Source organism: Melanotaenia boesemani, chromosome 7 (genome assembly GCF_017639745.1).
Source record: "Melanotaenia boesemani isolate fMelBoe1 chromosome 7, fMelBoe1.pri, whole genome shotgun sequence".
NCBI classification, from domain to species: Eukaryota; Metazoa; Chordata; class Actinopteri; order Atheriniformes; family Melanotaeniidae; genus Melanotaenia; species Melanotaenia boesemani.
Window position 1 is genome coordinate 24,002,013 of NC_055688.1, and position 21,843 is coordinate 24,023,855.

The 21,843-nt window shown below is 40.3% G+C and overlaps 1 protein-coding gene across 1 annotated transcript; it reads right to left on the reverse strand.

The window, feature by feature from the left end:
- Positions 1–13: 13 nt before the first annotated feature.
- On the reverse strand, positions 14–19,841 carry kdm2ab (lysine (K)-specific demethylase 2Ab). The gene is made up of 23 exons (XM_041990307.1): positions 19,636–19,841; positions 19,164–19,202; positions 15,844–15,982; positions 15,544–15,622; positions 15,374–15,420; positions 14,951–15,129; positions 14,619–14,725; positions 14,423–14,516; positions 10,785–10,938; positions 10,550–10,665; positions 9,346–9,472; positions 8,984–9,255; positions 8,793–8,870; positions 8,305–8,559; positions 7,889–8,017; positions 7,155–7,241; positions 6,787–6,999; positions 6,533–6,562; positions 5,358–6,379; positions 4,699–4,862; positions 4,434–4,580; positions 1,589–1,804; positions 14–1,463 (listed from the first exon to the last, which is right to left on the reverse strand). The coding sequence occupies exons 2-23, from the start codon at positions 19,197–19,199 to the stop codon at positions 1,282–1,284; spliced, it is 3,873 nt and encodes a 1,290-aa protein (XP_041846241.1). The 5' UTR covers positions 19,200–19,202; positions 19,636–19,841; the 3' UTR covers positions 14–1,281.
- Positions 19,842–21,843: the final 2,002 nt, after the last annotated feature.

The window sequence follows — 21,843 nt, forward strand, 5'->3', positions numbered from 1 at the left end:
AGCTTAAGAATAATTACAATGCTACAGAATTTTTCGTTTTTTTTTTTTTGTTTTTTTTTTTTAATAACCCAAAAGAGGAAAAACACATTTACACAAAAAGTAAATATTTATACACATATTCATTTAGAAGGATATGGCCAGGACAGTAGTAAAGGAGGAGACCTTTAATACATGGCCATGACTCTTGAAAGGAATAAAGAAATTAGCAAAGCCCCAAACAAAAATCTTACGTCTCTACACTGAATTTTAACAAGTGAAAGTAGATAATCACATTTTTCATCCATAAAAAAAGAAAAGGTGTATTAAACAAGGGTAGGGAGTAGTTTAATCTAGAATATTTTTTCTCTAAATGTTCTGTACAAAACAAAGCAATAAGAGTTTGGAAATTATAGCACCTGAAGTTGAACTGTTTGAAAACGCACCATTTATCTGACACCTTATCCTTGGCTTTCCCCCGCCCCCACACTTAATGCAACATGCCCTTTTGTTGGGGTGAGGTCTTGCTGCTGTTGATTGCCTACTCACGCTGTCTTTGTACCTTCTTATGCACTTACATTTACACATCTGGACTACTATTGCATTTAATGAGTTATAAAGCTGAATGCACAACTGGTAAACACAAGCCTGACAGTAGTCTGATGTGAAAGTCTTTTCACCTTTAGCCATATTTTAAAAAAAAGAAATCTCAATGCAGTGCGGTTGTGCATAAAGCATAAGTCATCAAACTGTTTTTCTCTACCAACAACAACAAAAAAAGCCCATTCACTTGAAGAACCCAAATGTAGCATAAAATCAAATAGGTCAAATATTTCACATGACAAAGAAGAACTTATGGTGGATAAGCCAAATGGAACAATTATAACACTTATTTGTGTCCAAAAGATGAAACTCAAAGTTATTTGCTCTCACAAAAGTAGCTTTTGATGGGAGTAAAGACTGGCATCTGTCCAGAGTATTTATGGAGGTGGTTATCCACAGGATGTGTATTTTATCACAGCTAGTTAACTGTTCTCCCACATCTGTCAATAGAAAACAACGTGCTTTTTCTACACAACAGGAATTCTCAAAAAAACAACAGCCAAAAAGCTCCTGAGTCTCTTAGCAGGTGGGAAGAAAAAGTAACAACCCCCTTTCTCAACATAATGTGTGCAGGCCCTCCATTTTAGACCCCACATCTCCTGCGAGGTTCCCAGCCCCTCTGGGTCACAAAGATTCACATTCAGATCCCCAGCCTCTGCTTTTCCATCTTAAATAACCTTTGCAGTGCAAGAGGGCAGGTAACTATGATATCCGCTGGATCAGTTTTTCATCTGATAGGCAGTAGAGTGTATTGACTGATAATTCAGAGATGAAGGCCTCACAGGCCTTTCTGGAAACACCTTTGCAGCCTCGCAGGTCGAGCAGTGAGATACACGAAAGCCGGCGGAGATACTTCAAACACGCATCTGTCAGTTTACTGCAGCCTGACGAGGAAACAAACATAACAGTTCTGCTGAAATAAAACTGATGCAATGCAATGATTGTGTGACTTTTTGTTCCCGAAATTAGCTTCCCCCACTCATCCATCAGCTCTTAAGCAATCTCTTACCTCCCAGGTTGAGCTCTGTCAATGTGTTTCGGGTGGATGAGCCTACTGCAGTCAGCAGGTTGATGGAGTGGTCAGTGAGGCCATTGCAGTGGGAGAGATCCAGTTTTGTTAAATGGGGCATGTGGCGAATCACTAAACGAAGAGTCGAGTCACTGATGTCCAGGCCTGAGAGCCGCAAACACTGCATGCTACGCAACTGGCTGCGATTGTCACAGCCTGCAACAGAAAAAGGGCCATTTCAGCAGGAGTGAAATAAAACAAATAATTGAAAAGACATAGATAAGTGAAACAGAAGCAAAGATAAAACAAGCAAGGAGCAGAAGGGTCCTGTGGTCCTGGTGTGGACAGATCCCCAAGATATCAATTGTAGGTACAGGTGTGGATTTTTAATTGCTGTTTTATATTCTTTTCTATTTGTGAATATAGTCTTTGTGTGCATTATGTAAATAACTGTGCTACTTATGTATTAAAAGTGCTTTATAAATAAAAATTGATTTGAGATTTGATGACCCCCCCCCCCCATTCTGTTTTTATCCATCCATCCATTTTATTCCACTTATCTGGAGTCGGGCCGCGGAGGCAGCTGCCTAAGCAGGGAAAACCAGACTTCCCTCTCCCCGGCCACATTCACCAGCTCATCTGGAGGGATCCCGATGCGTTCCCAGGCCAGCCGAGAGATGTAGTCCGTCCAGTGTGTTCTGGGTCTTCCCCGGGGCCTCTTTCCGGTGGGACGTGCCTGGAAAACCTCACCAGGGAGGCGTCCAGGAGGCATCCTAACCAGATGCCCGAGCCACCTCATCTGGCTCCTCTCGATGTGGAGGAGCAGCGACTCTACTCCGAGCCCCTCCCGGATCACCAAGCTTCTCACCCTATCTCTAAGGGAGAGCCTGGCCACCCTGCGGAGAAAACTAATTTCGGCCGCTTGTATTCGCGATCTTGTTCTTTCGGTCACTACCAACAGCTCATGACCACAGGTGAGGGTAGGAACGTAGATCGACCGGTGGCTCAGCTCATCACTGCAGACGCCGCACTGATCCACCTGTCGATCTCCCGTTCTATCCTTCTCTCACTCGTGAACAAGACCCCGAGATACGTGAACTCCTCCACTTGGGGCAGGACCCTATTGCAGACCCGGAGAGAGCACTCCACCCTTTTTCGGCTGAGGACCATGGTCTCGGACTTGGAGGTGCTGATTCTCATCCCAGCCGCTTCACACTCGGCTGCGAATCGCTCAAGTGAGAGCTAAAGATCACGGTCCGATGAAGCCAACAGAACCACATCAGCCTCAAAGAGCAGAGACCCAATCCTTAGGCCACCGAACCGGATCCCCTCAACGTCTCGGCTGCGCCTAGAAATTCTGTCCATAATGGTTATGAACAGAATCGGTGACAGAGGGCAGCCTTGGCGGAGTCCAACCCGCACTGGAAACGATTCTGATTTACTGCCGGCAATGCGGACCAAGCTCTGACACCGGTCGTACAGGGACAGCTCGTCCGGACAACTGTCCCCAATGTCCACGTGATGCTGCAGAGGCGTGTCAGCCAAGACAGCCCTACAGCATCCAGAGCCTTAAGGAACTCTGGGCGGACCTCATCCACCCCCGGGGCCTTGCCACCGAGGAGTTTTTCAACCACCTCAGCGACCTCAGCCCCAGAGATAGGAGAGCCAGCACCAGCTACCCCAGACTCTGCTTCCTCATCGGAAGACGTGTTGGTGGGATTGAGAAGGTCTTCGAAGTATTCCTTCCACCGCCTCACAACGTCCCGAGTTGAGCAGCCCCCCATCCCCACTGTACACAGTGTTGACGGAGCACTGCTTTCACCTCCTGAGCCACCGGATTGTGGACCAGAATCTCCTCAAAGCCATCCGGATGTCATTCTCCATGGCCTCTCCAAACTCATCCCATGCCCGAGTTTTTTCCTTAGCGACCGCCGAAGCTGCGCTCCGCGATCAGTTGACAGCTCCGCCCCTCTCTTCACCAGAGTGTCTAGAACATGCGGCCGCAAGTCCGACGACACAACGTACAGGCGACAAGTCGGGGGGCAATGAGCATGCCCACACCTGCTTGGCGCCTCTCACCGGGAGCAACTCCAGAATGGAAGAGGGTCCAGCCCCTCTCAAGGACAGTGGTTCCAGAGCCCAAGCAATGCGTCGAGGTGAGTCCAACTATATCTAGCCGGAACAGCTCAACCTCGCGCACCAGCTCAGGCTCCTTCCCCGCTAGAGAGGTGACATTCCACGTCCCTAGATCTAGCTTTTGCAGCCAAGGATCAGACCGCCAGGGTCCCCGCCTCTGGCAGCCGCCCAGCTCACAATGCACCCGATCCCTATGGCCCCTCCTGCAGGTGGTGAGCCCACGGGAGGAGAGGCCCATGTCGCCCTTTGGGGCTGAGCCAGACCGGGCCCCATGGGCAAAGGCCCGGCCACCAGACGCTCGCCTCCGTGCCCCACCTCCAGGCCTGGCTCCAGAGGGGGGCCCCGGTGACCCACGTCCGGGCAAGGGAAACCTTGGACCTTGCTTTCTCATCATCACAGGGGTGATTTGACTTTGTTTTTATGGCCATGGAAAACTTAGTGCTGCTGCTAACCTTTCTAATAAGACTTTACATGTTTGCACAGAAACAAATGGTTCAAAGTAAACTATTGTATATTGAGAGGCATTAGAGTGAGTCTGAGCACACTGATACACAAAAACAACACTCACTGACATACCTATTTATACCCAGTTTTTTAATCAGTATTTGTGTGTACTTATCCAAAGTATATTACTGGATGAATTAACAGCGAATGTTATACGGTATATCTTGCCATCACAATCTACCCTCTAAGGCCGCTCTGCACTCACCTGGAGGTGTGACTAGATCCCTGATCTGCGAGTCTTTCACACCGTCTGCATACCGAAGGTCCAGAGAGCGGAGGAGGGGGCAACCAGAGGAGCAGAGAGCTGAAATAGATGACCAGGAACAACCTGCCAGCATCAGATCCTTCAACCCTGCAAAATGAACATTTAACGTTTCTGGTCCCACTGGAGTTTTATTTCAATTTGTCATATTGACTACGCTGTCATTCAATAAAAGCTATAAAAACAATGAATGTGTGAGTGTTTGTACCAGGTAGTCGGCCAACGAGCCAGTTGAGCTGTTTTTTTGAGATATTGGTCCAGGAGAGGTCGAGTGTGACAGGCTGTCTCTTTATGATGCCTGTGAGGGCCTGAGGAGTAACTGTGCGCTTGATGCTCAGGTCAATCCGAGCCCAAAGCCGCTTGTCTAAACACCTGTAAATACAAACACTCTACTGAACAACAAACCTTCTTCCAGGTTAATATATTAACAGGTATTCATTTTTTTTTAAGTCAGATGTCTTGATTCAAATTTTGGTCAACTTAGTTTTCCCCCCTCTCTTTATAATAAATAACACACAATTTTTGTAGCTTCTCCTTAATGGAAAATTAACCTGTAAGTTCATATTAAGACACTGCTAATTGTCCAATGACCTTTCCTGCCCTGACTGAAGGAAAGCTTGCCATGCAGTTCTCTGAATTATCACACAAGTCTGCCAACAGCTGCATCTTTAGGAAATGCCTTTTTCTGGTCATGTTTTCTACTGATGTTGTATGTGGAGATTTAATAGAAAATAAAAAAGTTAAAAGTAACATAACAGTTTTTTTTTTTTTTTTTTTTTTTTTTAATATATTGGGCTTTAACTGACTGGGAACCAAAACAAACAAGATTCACATCCCTAATAAAATGAATAAGTGAGCAGGCCTTACCATTTGTACCAGTTCTTGCAGACAGCCATGCAGACACAAAGATCTGCTCGACTTAAATAGCGAAAGACAGACACCCACACCTCCCTCTCACAGCTTGGGCTGCTTGCAATGCTCTCCTTATCTGCCTCACCACCTCCTTCCTGTAGGGAGGAGAGAGGTACGCGGAGATGGTGAAGTTCAGATGAAGAAGAGGAAGCACCATTGCTCAGTTTGGCTGGTCTGCTAAGTTTCGTCCTTTTTGAGTCCAGTCTCTCTGGGTGGGAAGTGTGAGAGTCTGTGTGTTCACTCCCAATGTGTGGTGGTGTGTGCCTGTTTGCGTGTTGATCAGGACAAGGGCCACAATTCCTAATTGGGGGTCTGATCAGAGTTCTGCCCTGAGTATGTACTGAGTTAGTGGCAGTTTGAGGGGCAATAGCCTCTAATTTGGGGACAATGGCTGATGGGTCTTGTTTAGCTCTAGTTGGCCTTTGGAGAGTCACTTTAAGATATGAGCCATCTTTATCCCTCTTCGAAATGTCTTGCTCCATCTCCTCATCATCATCATCGTCCTCGTCCCCGCCATTTTGATTACCCACATCACTCCCATCTTCATCTCGTTCTTTAGCTGCCTGCCCTCCTTGCCTTGACTGTGGCTGGTTTTCTTTATCTCCACCCCTCCCACTGTTCAGATCGCTCTCTTCTTCATCATCACTGCTACTGCTGTTGGTGCTGGTGCCGGTGCTGGTGTCCTCGCTCTCGTCCTCCAACTCTGCACGGGTTCTTCCACCTCTGATGCCTCGTCCTGCTCCTCCTCCTCGCAGCCTCACACCTCTTCCTCTTCCTCTGCGGGGCTCCCCTTTGGGCTCAAGTACCAGACCAGGGGAACACTGCTGCTGCTCGAAGGACCCAGTCCCTCCTGGAATACTGTTGCATGGTGAGCTGCTTGCCCATGTGGAGCCCCGGCCTCGGCCCTGAAGTAGTCTGCTTGCTGGTGAGCGCAGACGGGTAAGCACCCTGGAAGAGCGATCTAGAGAAGACTGTTTCTAAAGAAAACAGGCAAAAAAAGAATAATACATGTTTCACACACTCATTCCAAAAGTTAAAAAGAAATTTAACAAACCAATATCTACGGATGGATAATTTAGGTGCAATAAGTAAAAAGAAGAAAAAAAAAAGCAAAGTAGTACATCACTTACTGTCAAGAGTTTGCTCCGCTCAAGTTTTATCTGCAACAAAGAGAAAGGGAAATAATACAAATTTTTAATAGAAAAAAGAAAAAAAAAAAAAAAAAAACTCAGCAGTGGCACCGGCTGAAGAAAAACACATTATGTGCAAATTATTTAGACTTACGGCATCTAAATCTTAGGATCTTTAGGTTTGTTTACTCTTGAGTTAGGACAGTGAAACAGGCTGGATCATTGAAAAACTGAAAAAAGCATGTCTAACTTACCCTTTTCTTAAGTCTGAGCTCGAGTGCACTTGCTCTTTTGCGATTTTGCTGATGCTGCAGTAGCAGCTTCTGTGAGGGAGGTGGTGCTGTTGGTCGCCCCGGAGGCCGGCTGCGTCTCCCTCGTCTTGCTCCTTCACCTTCTTGGTATGCATGCTTGGGCTGTGACATGGAAGTTGAGCCCTCTGACTCTTCACTTTCCTCATCGCTAGAAGACTGATGTGAAAGTGTCAGTTAGTTTATGTAACATCAACCACACTTACAAATACATACTTTAGGGAGAAAGAAAAGGGCATCTTAAAAATCTTAACTGGGAACACTTGAGAAAAAAGCTGAGGCCAAGCAAAATTAAGAAGGTATGAATTTTGTACCTCTGATGCTGAGCCTTTGCCTTGGTAACATTTAGGACATTCCCAGCAGCTAGGCAAATCTTTATTGATCTTTCCCTCACCAGGTTCCTGAAACAGAACAGTTAAAATTCTAAACACACACACAAAAATAAATAAATAAATTCAAACAAACAAAACCTGGCCTCTAAATGCAGCCGGGAGCAGGCAGCAAAATAAGCAAAGCAGAGTTTGGTCATGTAATGAATCTCAGATCCAAGTGACTAAGGGTCCAGTGTCCAGACTCATATTATTTTCAATTTGATAATACTTTGGTAACAGTCTGAAAAATGTCCACTTCTATATCAGTTGACTCACACAATGGTTTACAACATGTAACTCTCAGTGACATTACAGCCTCAGAACATTAGAGTTTTTCACTGTGTGCCAAGATGTGACGCTCACAAGAATTTACACTTATTTTCTTATTTTGTGCACACAACGTGTTTATATAAAAAGAGTAACCTTTCTGACTGGCACACTGTTTAAAGACATTTACAGATTCCAAGTTTATGAATTAATGACTCAAATGCAAAGTATTGTTAATAAAAAGGACAATTATTAGCAGAAGTAAGGTTGGAATTTAAAAGTTTTAAACAAAATATGCATACATTGTCAATAAAGTTTTTGGAAAATTCAGAATTGTCTAAAATAGGAAGGCCAGTTTTATAAGGGCGGAAAAAAATCTACAGAGTTCAGGGAATCTAGCAAAGACTCACCTTAACGCATTGATGATGCACAATCTGTGAACAGACAGTACATTCCATGAGGGAGTGGGTGCTTGGATTTGATTCATCAAACTCTCCCTCTCCACATATGGCACATCTTGCTGTGTTTGGCAAAGCAGGCTGAAAGATGAGTAAAACAGCATTGTGTATTACAAGTCAATTTTGAACATTTTTAATGTCATCGGTAAGAACAACATTGTTTATAGTTGCAGACTTGAACATTTCTCCATATTTTACATTTTGGGGAGGCGAATTACATAAGTGTGAAAGATAAATAGCATTACCTTTGAATTTAATGATTAAAGACAGCTTCAAGTTATTGACCACAGACTCAACCAAGAGTATGTGTACAGATTGGCAGTGTTAAGTTTAAAGATACAAATACAATGATGAACATTATGTCTTACCGCAAGACACTGTCTCATGACGCAGCTTTTCTTCATACGTCCAGGACCACCAAATTTCCTCATGTCATGGCAATACTGGCAGGTGCCACACTCTTTCCTGCGACATGCGGCACAGCGCTTGCATCTAACCCGTCTACGCCTTAGGGCAGAAATGGAAGAACGTTTGGTAGATCTCTGATGCTTGTGGAGGGAGGGGCCCAACCGAGGGCGGTAAAGAATTGGTGGAGGGGCAATAGGGGGCTGGTACCATGATGGCTGCACAGAGAGGGAACGAAAAAAAAAAAAAAAACAGATAAAGGGTGAAAACATATGTTAGGATGTTGCACAAGAGTGTCAGACTGTGTCCTGCAAATATTCAATATCAGGTCTTGTAAACTGATGCCACAAAGGATTTATCAACAAAATTATCTGCTCTTAGAAAAATACACAGTAATGTGCCAGTTTACTTCCAAATAACTGAAACACGTAAAAGATCTGCTTTTACTCACCCTTTCAGGCCATTTAACAATTGCCTCTCCAGTGTAGGATAGCTTGTGGTCGTCATTGTTACACTCCTTCAGAACAGTCTAAACACAAAATTTAAAGGTGAAAAGTAGTGAGACAAAAAATATCTGTGTCAGTATAGTTTGGCCAATATCAGTTCGCAGTGAGTTGCACAAGGACATGTGGTTATACCCACCCTCATGTCCTCTAGTAGAGCTGAAGCATTCCTAATCCCTGTAGGGACACACTTTTTGTGGGCTGGCAGCTCCTCCAACTTTCCTAAAAGGTTCCATAGACCCTCCAGCTCAAAGGGGGTCAGCACATGCTGAGGTGCGATAACTCGAGCTGTCTGTTCTTCTTTGAGCTCTTCTTCCTTGGCCTTGATCTCATTTTCAGCATCACTGTCAATCCCATTGGATGTGCCATTCCTGGAGGGATCATTGTCTTCAACATCAGTAGACGTTAGTCCTGTGAGAAGAGAGTTAAGGTTGAGTCCAGTGATGAATCAATTCAAGTAAATGTGGACTACAATGTTTTATTGAGTTCATTATTCCTTACCAATACCAAGTGAATACTTTTGGAACTCTGGTGTGAGGTGGGAGACATTGGTCAGACAGTAGAGGTACCTCTCCAGGACATACCAGCACATCTCATAGTAAAATGGGTAGCGGAACTTTGCTGGCACCTAGAGGAAGAGGTTTAAAAAAAAAAAAAAAGGAATTGGGAATGCTGTTTGGACAAATATCACTGCAACACACACACAAAAAAAAATACACAAACATTGCGTTTACAAGTTTTTTTTTGTGCATATAAAGTCATGTTCTTGATTCTGAAGTATTTCTTTTAAATCTTTTTTTGGCACAATTGCTGCACATTAAACAGTGAGAAATTGTGCAAGAGGCTGCAGAGGAGGCTCAAGCTTAACAGCTGCTCCTCTCTACTGACTCAGCTTAATGTATAGCATTCAAAGTTTTGGAGAAGTGTTTTTTTTTCCTCTATCAAGGCAGAGCCAAAGTGAATATAAAAAGTCATCATCATTTAGCTGTCTATTGACATGATCAGACAAAAAGTGCCAAACAGAATCTCACAAAAAAGAATGAAGAGTTGGCGCATGGGCAAAGAAAGTGGAGGATGTGGTCTGAGTACTCTAGTTGCCAAGTGCAACCATACTTGTGCTTGCCAAATATAGAAACAAGAATGCAAGATTGAGAGTGATCCCGAGGAGCACCAAAATTTAATGGGTACTTCCTTTGTTCATCCTGCATCACTTTTCAACTCAGTGGTGTGACCAATTCACAAAAAAATAAAATTTCTTATTTTGTCTAAAGTATTCAGTTTTAATACTTAGTCTTTTTAGTCAACATATTAATGCCAGAGAAGTAGCCTCCAACTAAGTTTTTAGTGCAGGCACAATGCTGACCTCAAGTTACATTGCAAAGTAAAACTCATACAAACTATTTTAATTCTAATGAGTTTTATTGAGTGAGGTACTAAGCTTTTAAATAATATTTGTGAGACAAAGACAAAATTGGTCACTATAATAATAGCAGGTGTTGTAGGTTAATGACTTTGGTAGAGTGAAAGAGAAAAAAGTACATTTGTTTAAGTCTTAAAAAAAACATTACAATTAAAAAATTGAAATTGAAAAACACAACACTTCACCATGCAATGCATAATCAAAATCTGAAATAATCAATGTTTTTCATTCAGAGTTATAAGAACAGGAGTAAATAGTCTAGAGATAATGCAAAGTGCATCTCACCCGTGTGCGGTCCTCAATGTTATAGATGTTGAGCTGCATGGGGATGTTAAAGCTATGTAGGAAATTTCCCCCAAACACCAAAGTGTCCTCTGGGGTGTAAACTGCATGGATCCACCCTAAAACAAATAACACACAGTATGCTCAAGAAATTAGGATTTTTAGGGCGAACTTGGAGAAGGTGTATGCGAGTGAGTTTACTGTATGCATGTATGTTTGCTGTATTAGAATAACAGACCTGATGGGATTATGAAGGTGTTGCCCTGCTTGAGCTCTATCCTCTGACAGTCAAGACACTTGTCCCCCAAGAAGATGTCTCCCTGTTTTCCTGATAATACCCAGTTTTCATACATCTCCAGGTTCTGAGGAGTAGGTGGAATCAGCCAAAATACCTGAAAGAAGGGAAGGTAAATAATCACATGTAAGGTCCTGAGATTAATTCATACATAAAAGTGTACATCACCTGCAGGTGCCAAAACAAAATTATTGCAAGCAGTCTTTTTTTTAATTAAATAATTTATTCATTTAAAAATAGGCTTGTCCCAGCTCTGTAGAATAATTCAGTCCAGATATGAATATTCTTAAAAGTCTTGCAACTTTTTAACAGGACCTAGACCAATGCTCTGGATACAAAAGACTAACATGTGTGTTAACAAATATTCATGATCTGCAGAATAATTCAGTCCAGACCTCAACCTCCTAAGTCTGGTAGTTTTTTAGCAGGACTTGGTCTAATGTGGTCAAGATCCCCCCCCCAAAAAACTGTGGAATCGCCCTTATTGTATATCACAAATCAGAAACTAGCTTCAGCAAAGTCAGGCTTTTGTCTCTCATTTTTTCCATCCACACTTAGCGACAATGTTTACGAACGAAGTGGCTCAATGTTATTTACGGTATTTAAATGATTGCATGTCATTTCTGACTCTACATGGTCACGTGTTCACATTTTGCCCAGATGTGCAACAACACATGTGGCGTGCGAACATGCAGGTGAACACACTCCCACCAGCGGTCTGAAAGAGGCGGTGTGTCAGAAAATATGTGACATAAATAACAGATAATCACCAAGCTTCAAAAACTTACCCTCCATCCAACCATTAAAACTGACAACTATTCATCAACGTCTCGGCTCTATTGTATTGATCTTTGGTCTTGTCTGCATCTAAACTGCAACAGGATCTTTCAATCACACATTTTCTAAGGCCAATTTAACTTTTAACGTGTTTAAGAGTAAACCTGTATTCCTTTCATACTATTGGCAGATGAACTCAACATGACAATAGTCCACATGCGCACATGTCAAGTTATTAAATGGACTCTCATTTTCCCTTTTTAGTCATTTATTTTTATCTTTTTGGTCACAAAAACTGGATGCCAGAGATTTGCCATGGCACTGGAATAATTTTACCCCTGCTGAAGATTTTACTGGACCGAGACACACAGTTATCATGCTCTGCTCTGAAATGCACCGATTATACTGCTCTAATACATCAAAAACTATAGCAAAACACATAAAATACATTTAGCTCACATCTTTTGTTTACATTTAATTTTAATTTCTAATTTACAGTTAACCTGTTAAACCTTAGGGTTTTTGGAGGTGTGGTTCGCCTGAACAGATCTACCCAATTAAACCAATAATAGCTCTACAATTATTAGGTTAATATGCACAATCTTGGCATCAGCGTACAGCTGAGACCTCACATAATCCCAGTGTCAGAAACATCGTGAATGTTCACATGACTGAGCAAATTGTGACAAAGGAAACAATTACATTTTTATCCTCGCCTAATTGTGTTTTTTAGTTTACACAGTGGAAAAAATAAAATTAAATAAAAAAAAATGTTTAAAAATAATAAAAAAAAAAAATTCTTAGCAATGCCTTAACTACAACTGTACCAAGTTACACTAGAATAGCACAAAGCTCAGATTTTATGAAGGTTTTAGTGTGGATAGTACCAGGCGGACTCTATATTAGGCCACTTTAATACCCAAACTGTTCCACATAGGATTTTTTACTTCTTGGAAGGGAATCTGACTACACAATACTGTGTGCATACCATTCACAATTTGGCCCTGGCATTGAGCAACTATATTATCAGCTTCTACCACTGTGCAGAGTGTATAATCAAGTACAAGTATAAAATCAGAGTCATAGTTACCATTAGCGCCGCTGTTAGTAACTGGATTTAACTACATCTGTGGTTCCTTAAGAGCATCTAAGAGGGTGTATTTAGTTTTTTGAGGTCTCGTGCACCTGCTGATCATTTTTAGCCTTTGTTGTAAATGAGTAAAATCAATTAAAGAAATTGCTGTCGTTCTATATTCGCTCTGTGTGGCGCGTCACTTCACATCAAAGATCTTATGTAGTGGGGATGCTCCTGTGTTTATGCTCAAAGATATACCTGATAGATGAAGTCTCATCCAAGTGTAAGATATTGTCCAAAAGCTCGCGAGATGTAGCATGTCAACAGACTTCATTTACACTCCCAAGACCCGCGAGAAATCAACTAGATGGTTGTGAATGGTAGCATATAAAACACTGGCAAATGACACAGTTTCACTAATGTGAACGAGTATGCTGTGAATTTTGGTCGAGCAATAGTATGGATAGACCGAAAAAGACCACGAAACAGTAAGGAAATAAAATATATTGCTTTTGGTAGAAATAGTTTTGGGATTTGGAGATGTACCGTTTGAAAAACATGCAATCTGATGCGCTGGCTGTGAAATGCGAAGGTTTGCCCTCTGTTTGTTTTGAGACTGACGTGAGGTGGTTGGCACAGATAAGATTATGCTTGGTATCATCTGAAAGTGTAGCTTTTCTAGTTTAATAAGATTCCCAATATGTTGAGCAAACGAAACATGCATTCTGTTGCATTTTGTTTCAGGTGTTGCTCATGTTGATGGCATTGTTATTTGTTGAATACGTATTTTAAAGTTGTTATAAAACAAATACTTTTTTGACAAAATGCACTTAGGAGAGAATTTCTTATTTGAGAAACATTAGAAATAAAATACCCCTGTATCACTAATGTAACTTTTTTTAAATGCATTAACTTGTGCATACAGCTGCTGGACCAGGTACTGGGTCCAGCTGCAAGGAAGGGTTAAATGCATTTTAACTGTGGGTCAATTTATGAAAAATGAATACCATGCTTCTTTATTAAAATGATTTTTCACAAAACTCAAAAGAAAGTGATGTCATTCTTATATAAACTATTTGCAACTGTCTTTTCTTGTGTATTTTTTCCACAGGTGAGGATAAAACCCCCCCAATCAATCTGAAGCTTATGTATGGGGTCTAAAATATCCAGGCCAATACATCTTTTACCCTAATTGTAAAACATTGTAGGCACACTTTGTAGTGAAACTGATTTACATGTAGGATAACAATTACAGTTCAGTCACATTCTGTCTTAAAAGTAAACATTCACATTCAGAAATTAATTTTCAGATATTTGCTTCTGTGACACAAGTATAGAGACTGCTGTATTGAGAGTGGTACCAGTATACCTGTGTAAATACAAAATCTAAAACAAAAAAAAACTGTGGAAACTGAGCTGTTAAGGCTGACTGGACCTGTGCTTTTGCTATAAGAAATTTTCATTGCACTAGCTTCAGAGAGATAAATCTGTCAAATATTAAACAAAAGGTCTCAACTATTTCTCTGGCAAAAAGACACAAGGCAGCAAAAGATATGCCTGTTAAAATATCAATGGCATTAATTTACATTTTCATCTGCATTACATGATGTTAACAACATGACAAAAAAAATAGAGGCCTGTAATCATTTACAAATTTCTCTTAACATCAAAAGTGAAATACGTTTCCACCTGGACATCACAAGTATTCAGCCTTTAAAACCTGACTGACCTTTCCTCCTCGAAGAATGTGGTACCAGACCGAGGTGCCACCAAAGTCAATGTGGAAATCTGTGAAGCACCCCTGCACACTCATAAGACAGTACCTGAGAAATATAAAGGAGGGAAAATATTTTTCAATAATTCATTAGATAAAATCTGCAGTTTGTCTTAGTTGCACCACAGGAAACTTTCACTGCTTTACTCACTTCTGTACTTTAGGATAATGCATGTCGATGATGGCATTAGTGGAGTCTCTTTGTCTCTCTTTGAGGTGTCTGGGCCACATGTTGTCCACCCAGTCAATGAGGTCCACCTGAAGAATATAGTGAAGAAATATAACAAAGCAAAATGTAAAAAAATAAAAAAATTAATAAACAAAAATTAATTTAAAAAAATGATCACAGAGAAAACTGTTAATGCAACCAAGCAAACGCTGCTGAGAAGATTTTACAGGGGCCAGCACAAAAGTACGCTAACTAGTCCGTAAAGATCTGGACTGTTCACAAGAGCAGAGATGGGAAATTGCTTTGATTCTCACCGATGACGGCCGTTTGACCAGATTCTCGAGCCTAGTGTGGCTGAACTCCAGGCTGATGACATTGTAGAGTTTTTCCCTTTCTGATGGTGGTGTCTCATAGTAGCGCCGCCACTGAGCCATCGACATTTCAATTGCTTTTTGGGTGTTCACGTCCATTACGTCCACAATGCGCCGACTACCTGTATGAAAATTACCAGGGGTTCATCAGTAGGAACCAATGAAGCTGCATTCAAAACCAATGTCCGAATAAATACAAAATATGCCTTGTGTGCAACATTCTTTTTTGTAATTATTATGCTTCACAACTAAAAGCCTGGCAGAGACCACATTTTTGAGAAAGTGCTTGTTCTGATTGCATGACCTTGTATGTACAAATAATAATATGACAAAGCCCTGATAGTTCTCCATTTTTGTGGGACTTACCAACAAACAATTTGACATCACTCACACTGAAGTCAGGGTCTGGCATTCTGCAAGAGAAATAATTTGCTGTATTTTAATTTTTTTCTGTAGACTTGATTTAAAAATTAACTGTGCCTGATGTGTTGTGGGTGATGTATTCTATGTCTAAAAAGTAAATTACTGCAACTTACTGAAGACCAAGCCCATCGCTTATATCAAAAATTATGGGGTCCCTGAGTCCTTCTCTCTGGATATATTCATATGTAAAATCTAGACAAGAAAACAGAAAAGTAATTTTTAGAAAAGTAACCTTTAAAAAAAAAAGAAGAAAAAAAAAAATCCTAAAAGTTACAACTACAAAACTTTACCAGTACAAAGTGGCAGACATTTTTCATGACTGAAACTAACCTGCCTTAACATGATATAAGATGGTCAAATATGGTTTAAATGGCACTATATTTCACAAATTAATTTTTTTTTGTACATCTCACCTTTTCCATCCATGTATTTGATAAGTTCTGAGCCAAACCTCCTACACTCCAACTTCTCATCCAGGTCAAACATTCGTTTCCCTTCAATTTCGTCATCTGAGATTCCGTCATCCTGATAGCGCCGACGTGTACCTGTGCGCTAAAGACAGGAAAGGTGTTAACCTCTTTATCAGGCACAAACTTTTTGATTTGCACTGAGTAACTGAAATCAGAAGATTGGGATGGCAGAGATTCCATTTGGTGTGGTGAAACGCAGCAGCTGAACTACAAATTATGTCAATTTTCCTTGTAGACTTCACTTTTGCTTTGAGGGGGGATTTCTTTTGTTTTTTTTTTCCCCCACCATTTTGCTGGTCTGTACTAGGGCTGCACCATATCAGGAAAACTTGCAATATGCAATAACACTGTTGAAAGTTGCGATGACGATATGAACTGCAATAAATAAAATAGAGCTGCTGCTATTATGTTTTCTCACATGGAGCTCCACTGGCAAAACTCTCACGCACAGACATCTGCTGAGCTTTATAGCTTGTGCAACTTTTGACAAAATATAAAGGAGATTTGTTTTATATTGTAGTGTGGATAGTCAAAAGCAGTTTGTCAGATGAAGCACCAATGACTAATATGAACAACAGAATAACTTTGATAACGCCAGATAAGATACCCTTGTCAGTAACGGTGGACCACTGTCTAAAATCATAAGTCAAGATATCCACAGCGCTGTCTTTGTCACCAGATATGAGGTAATTAGGACTTGCAATAAAGACTGTGCTGCAACACACAAAACATCAGTTGGATTCGTCTATAGCTTCTTGTGATTGTACTGTAGGTGGCAGAGGAGATTAAACGTGTCCCCTGGTGTTAGGCACGAGTACTCGACGTCTTGCAGAGTACCTGTGTTTGTGTGTCATCTCTCTTCTAACCAACATAGTTTGAAATAGCCAACATGCCGTTCTGTTTAGCCAGTTCTTTTGCATCCACATTTGCCTCACTCTGTTACCTTCCACCATCAAAATGCCCACTCCATATGCTGTAGGGCCACACCAGTTAGCATCTACATGAAGCAGGTATCCAGGACAGTAACAGTCTATTTGATTTGCCACTGATGTGCACAGAGCATTAATGCTCAGCAATGTCTGAAACTGTGTCACTTCCTTAAAATGTGTAAATAGGGACTACTATTTATGGCAGTTTTGGCAGTCGTTGCAATATATATATATATATATATATATATATATATATATATATATATATATATATATATATATATATATATATATCAAAGGAAAATATGGTGATGAAGGTAATTTTTTTATTTATTGTGCAGCCCTAGTTGGTACAAATGAAAATTGTACAGTTTGGGGTTGCTGCCGTCGCTCAAGTTTGAGACAGATGAACAACTGTCTGGAGGCTTTTGTTAATATTACAGTGAAACAATGATATAAACAACCCAAGTAACGGTGTGATTGCATTTATATATCAACTCTCCCCACCAGATTTTCTCTTTATGCAATATCCTCTGCAATCACTGATGTAAATTGATGCTATTTGAATTAATGTACCGCTTTACTCTGTGTAATCTGTGTTGGAAGGGAAATGAACGCACACCTTAGACGAAAACAGAGTCATGGAGCAATCATGGAGCAACATTGACATACGTAGACATGACAGTTAAAAGGGCAATAAGCGGAAATTCATCATATCAAGATTTAAAGAATTAGAAAATTATGTGAAGAACTAGAGGTGTAATTTCATCTAGAGTATAGCATGACGTCACACACCGTCTCTCTGTATTGATCTCTAGCCCCGTGTTCACCAGCCGGTCTGGCCGTGCGTTAATATGAATCGCTGCCTCCTCTTTCTTCTGAGCCCTCGGCCATTCCTCCCTATAAAAGGCTTTTTGCCCATTTAAATGCAACAGATTCTCACACAGAGCTATGAGTATGAAATGGTAGAAAAGATATTTTGGGCCTAAACTGTCCTTTTTCTTTTAATAGTTCTGTCTTTGATGTAGCTCTATCAGCCCACAGCGTGTGTACATATGTACATATTTAATGGGGTATTCACACCAGGATAGCCAGGGGGACTAGGTTTGACTAAGCAAGGATTGGTGAGAGCAGTCCATACCGCCTGGACATCATCATACAGTTACAACTGCTAGATAAGGACAATAGTTCTGGACACAACCACTGACTAAGATGACAAAAAGCACATGGAAGAAGAAAACTTGTCTCATTAAACCAAATATCACCTCGTTGGTCTGCACCAGAATGCAAATGAGCATTCACACTAGTCCAAATTAACTGTACTACCTGTGGAAGCAGACCAGAGGTCGTTTAAAGCACACCAAACAGTGCCAGCGTAAATGTATCCTAAAACAAACAAACCTTAGAGTAACTGGTCCATCTGCATGACAGATAGCTGTTTAATAAATCAATCTAAGCTGACCGGCCAGCCACAAAATTACTACATGTAGGAAACAAACAAAGCATTACAATAGCAGGGGTTAATCTTCTACACTCCCCCTCCCCTGTATAGCCCCCCTTGCCATTCACCCTTATGCAGCATTGCTTGGCTAGACAGATGGATCAAGCCCCTCTGCACCCAGATGTCCCCACCCCCATCCCTTTACCACAACAAATGAAGTATAATCTAAACACTAATGCTTCTTAGTTTCATAACTGAGAGCTACAGTGACAACACTCATTTACTTCCAACTTTAAGAATGAAACCCTTGCCAATGCTTACATTTTGGGAAAGGGAAACAGCAGGCTGAATTGCTTAATTTGATATTTAGCCATCTATTTATTGAACAATTTTTTTTAAAGTTTTATTGTCTCCTACAAATAACGTAACTGAAAAACTTAAAAAAAAAAAAACATACATACAGACATAAATACACACACAAAATAAAAATATATATTTTTACCTAATAAAAAACTAGCATACATATATACGTTTTATTATTGTGTGTAGACAAAGTTTATTGATTTACAACAAGGGGAAAGGGTTGTGAGGAGGTTAAGTAAAGTCGCAGAAAAAAAGCTATCAGGTAAGATGTTGAACTTGACCTCTACTGAACCCAGGGTCTTTAAACAAGTTCATTACCAATATTATGATGACACACAAAACAGGTGCAATGGGAGACGAGACAAAATAAAGCAGGCCGTTCCACACAAACACAGCACTTCTTTTTATGAAATGCTTCATAGTGATTGAGGGGCTAATGTTAAAATGCACACGTTGGATGTCAAATATAACTCATTCACGCTGTAAACATAAAAAAAGCATTTCGAAGATGTAGCCGTTTGGCTACTTACCAGACGCTTGCTGTACCGTGTATGAGGATCCTCCATAATCTACAGAAGAAAAAGTAAAGTCATGCGGTTTGCGTTAAGCTTGAATGCTCAATGACTGTTGCAATGTTTTACTGTGATTAAATCTGTTGGGAAGAAATACACACTTCTCTATCGGTACATCTATTTAGCTTTGCTACCGTTAGCCAACAGTGTTGCTTTAGCAAGCGAGCTAAGGTTAGCATCACACACAAAAATTGCAAACATTTACGTTAAGCTTTCGTTATTGTATACAAACAAGTGCCAGTACGTGCAGCTATATATTAACAGTTATGTTAAGAGTCAATGTGTCTATCCACAGCCTCTATTCAACCGGCATTATCTGGTCGCGTAAAATAGCTCAGTTGACAATCCCTTTCTTAAGTCGTCGGCTACCGTCAACGCTTGCTAGCTGACGTTAGCCCATATACGGCAGTTGCAAGCTTTTCATCTTTACCTCAGCGTTTTAACTCCGTTCAGGCGTAGCGGTCAAAGTAATACGAATCAACTAAAGTGTCTGAAGCCTCTTAGTAAAGTTTCTCTCCATGTTATGTGATAAAAGCTTCGTATATTGTTACGTTTGTTATTGAGCGATAAAGTTAGTAGGATTCGACGCTCCGGGCCGCCATTTCAGCTGGTTAGAAAACACACGCTCACATACGCGTAAAGAAGAAGAAGAGGAAAAAAAAACCCAGCTGTCGACCCGCCCCATGTTCACCCCACTGGTCTGAAATATTAGCATAGAGCCGCTCTCATTGGATATAGGAGGTGCTATTTAAAGAGATTAGAATATATTAACATACAAATATACTTGGTTTGTGTTTTCTGGTGAGATAACTGGTGGTAGAATTGAATTATCTTAATTTAGTAAACTAGTACAGGATGAAAATTTTAGTCATCACTATCCACTCAAGGAACAAAATGTTCATAAACAACAAATATGAAATTAAACTAAATAAAACAAAAAGAATGATTAAATAAAAGCAAAAGGAAGCGGTCATGTACGACCATGGGTCAGAACTGTTTTTATACCAGCAGTCAAAGTGGTACCTATGGACAGATTTGTAAGTTTTGTTGAAAATATACATTATTACCCTCATATGCCTTATACATAGATGTTTTATTGTTACAATGGAAATATAAAATTATTTATTTGTTTGTTTGTTTGCAAGAACAGTACACATTAATGAACAATCATGTGTAAAAATGTCACATTTTAGCCACTGGCTAATTTATTGCACATCTCCCATTATAAAATCCACTAAACCAGTCAGTAAAACAAATAATGGAAATTGTAAGGGGCAGATTATACTGTGTTACTCATACATTACAGATTACACATTTTTCACACCTGATTGGACCTTAAATATGTTTTCAGGTTTCTCTTGAATACAGATGGACTGTAACTTTCTTTACCTAAAGATGGTAAACTATTCCACAGCAAGCTGCCCCCTGACCGACATGGTTTTACAGAAGATGTGTTTTCTGAATGGTACACATAGTCACCTCTTCTAACTGTTCTTGTGGTGTGTTGAGGAATATCCAGTAGTTCCTTGTTGAATGATTTGGCTCAGTGCTAGAGGAGCTAGACCATGTAATATTTTATAAATCATGCAGCAGACTTTTGAGTTTCTAAAATGTTCAAAGCTCAGTAAATTGTACTTAGACATTATACCACTACTACATACAGTATACATACTACATACTATATACATATACTGATGAGATATAGGTTTTTTTTTATCCAGAATTTTTAAAACTTTTTTGTAAATTGATTCTAGGAGTTTTGAATTTGTTTATCTGTAAAGGACCAGATTCTAATTCATATAGATTTCTTTGTATTTTATGTTAAAACCAAACCACAAGTATCATATAAATTTACTTTAGTGCAGTTCTTAGTGACATGCTTAATAACTTAAGGTTAGATGCTTAAATTCTTAAGCATCTTAGTAAATGTAATACGTTCAATTTTATTATTGCATCCACAAACAATCCTAAAAGGAAATCCAGACATATAGTATTCTCTTTATATCCCAGATAGGCACATAATAACCTAAATTAAACAGATATACATGAAAAGATGTAAATGATCACAAAAATCCGTAATGACAAAGATGCAAAATGTCCCCATGAGAGTTCAAAACATTAGAATGAGACAATACTTAAAGAATGGTAATAAAAGAGAAAATAACCTAATTAAGCCATTTAATTTCCCATTTGTAACGGGAAGAGATGCTAAACAAACTAAAGGAAACATAAAATTTCTTCAAGGGGCACAGAAATACCCAAATTAAATGCAAATAATTACAAAGACTTGCAAAAATTAAAAAATATGACGTGTCTGCAAAACACACAACTGAAAACACCCAACCACAAATTATATCAGTATATGTGGACTCTTTATATATATGGTGTGTCACACAATCTATATATATAAATATACGTGTGTGTGCATGTGTATCTCCTCCAGGTCCGGTGCAGCAAAACGAAGGCACCCTTCTACAAAACCCCGCCCCAGGTAGAGCTGATGGGCCGGTCCCCCAAACAACAACGAGACGGAGAATGAGGTCAGAAAGCCTTTAAGAGGGATCCATCACCATACGTAGGCTGTAGCCTTTACGTACAGGAGCTTCATGTGATCAGTGATCTGATAGAGGGAAACGCA

Bases quoted from the DNA above. Each gene is read 5' to 3' on its own strand.
- kdm2ab (XM_041990307.1), bottom strand. From the start codon at position 19,199: ATGGAGGATCCTCATACACGGTACAGCAAGCGTCTG. The intron at 7,242-7,888 runs GTGAGTCTTTGC...GTTCTGTTTCAG, and splicing joins TGCATCATCAATGCGTTAAG to GAACCTGGTGAGGGAAAGAT. The intron at 1,464-1,588 runs GTAAGAGATTGC...TTTCCTCGTCAG, and splicing joins GACAGAGCTCAACCTGGGAG to GCTGCAGTAAACTGACAGAT.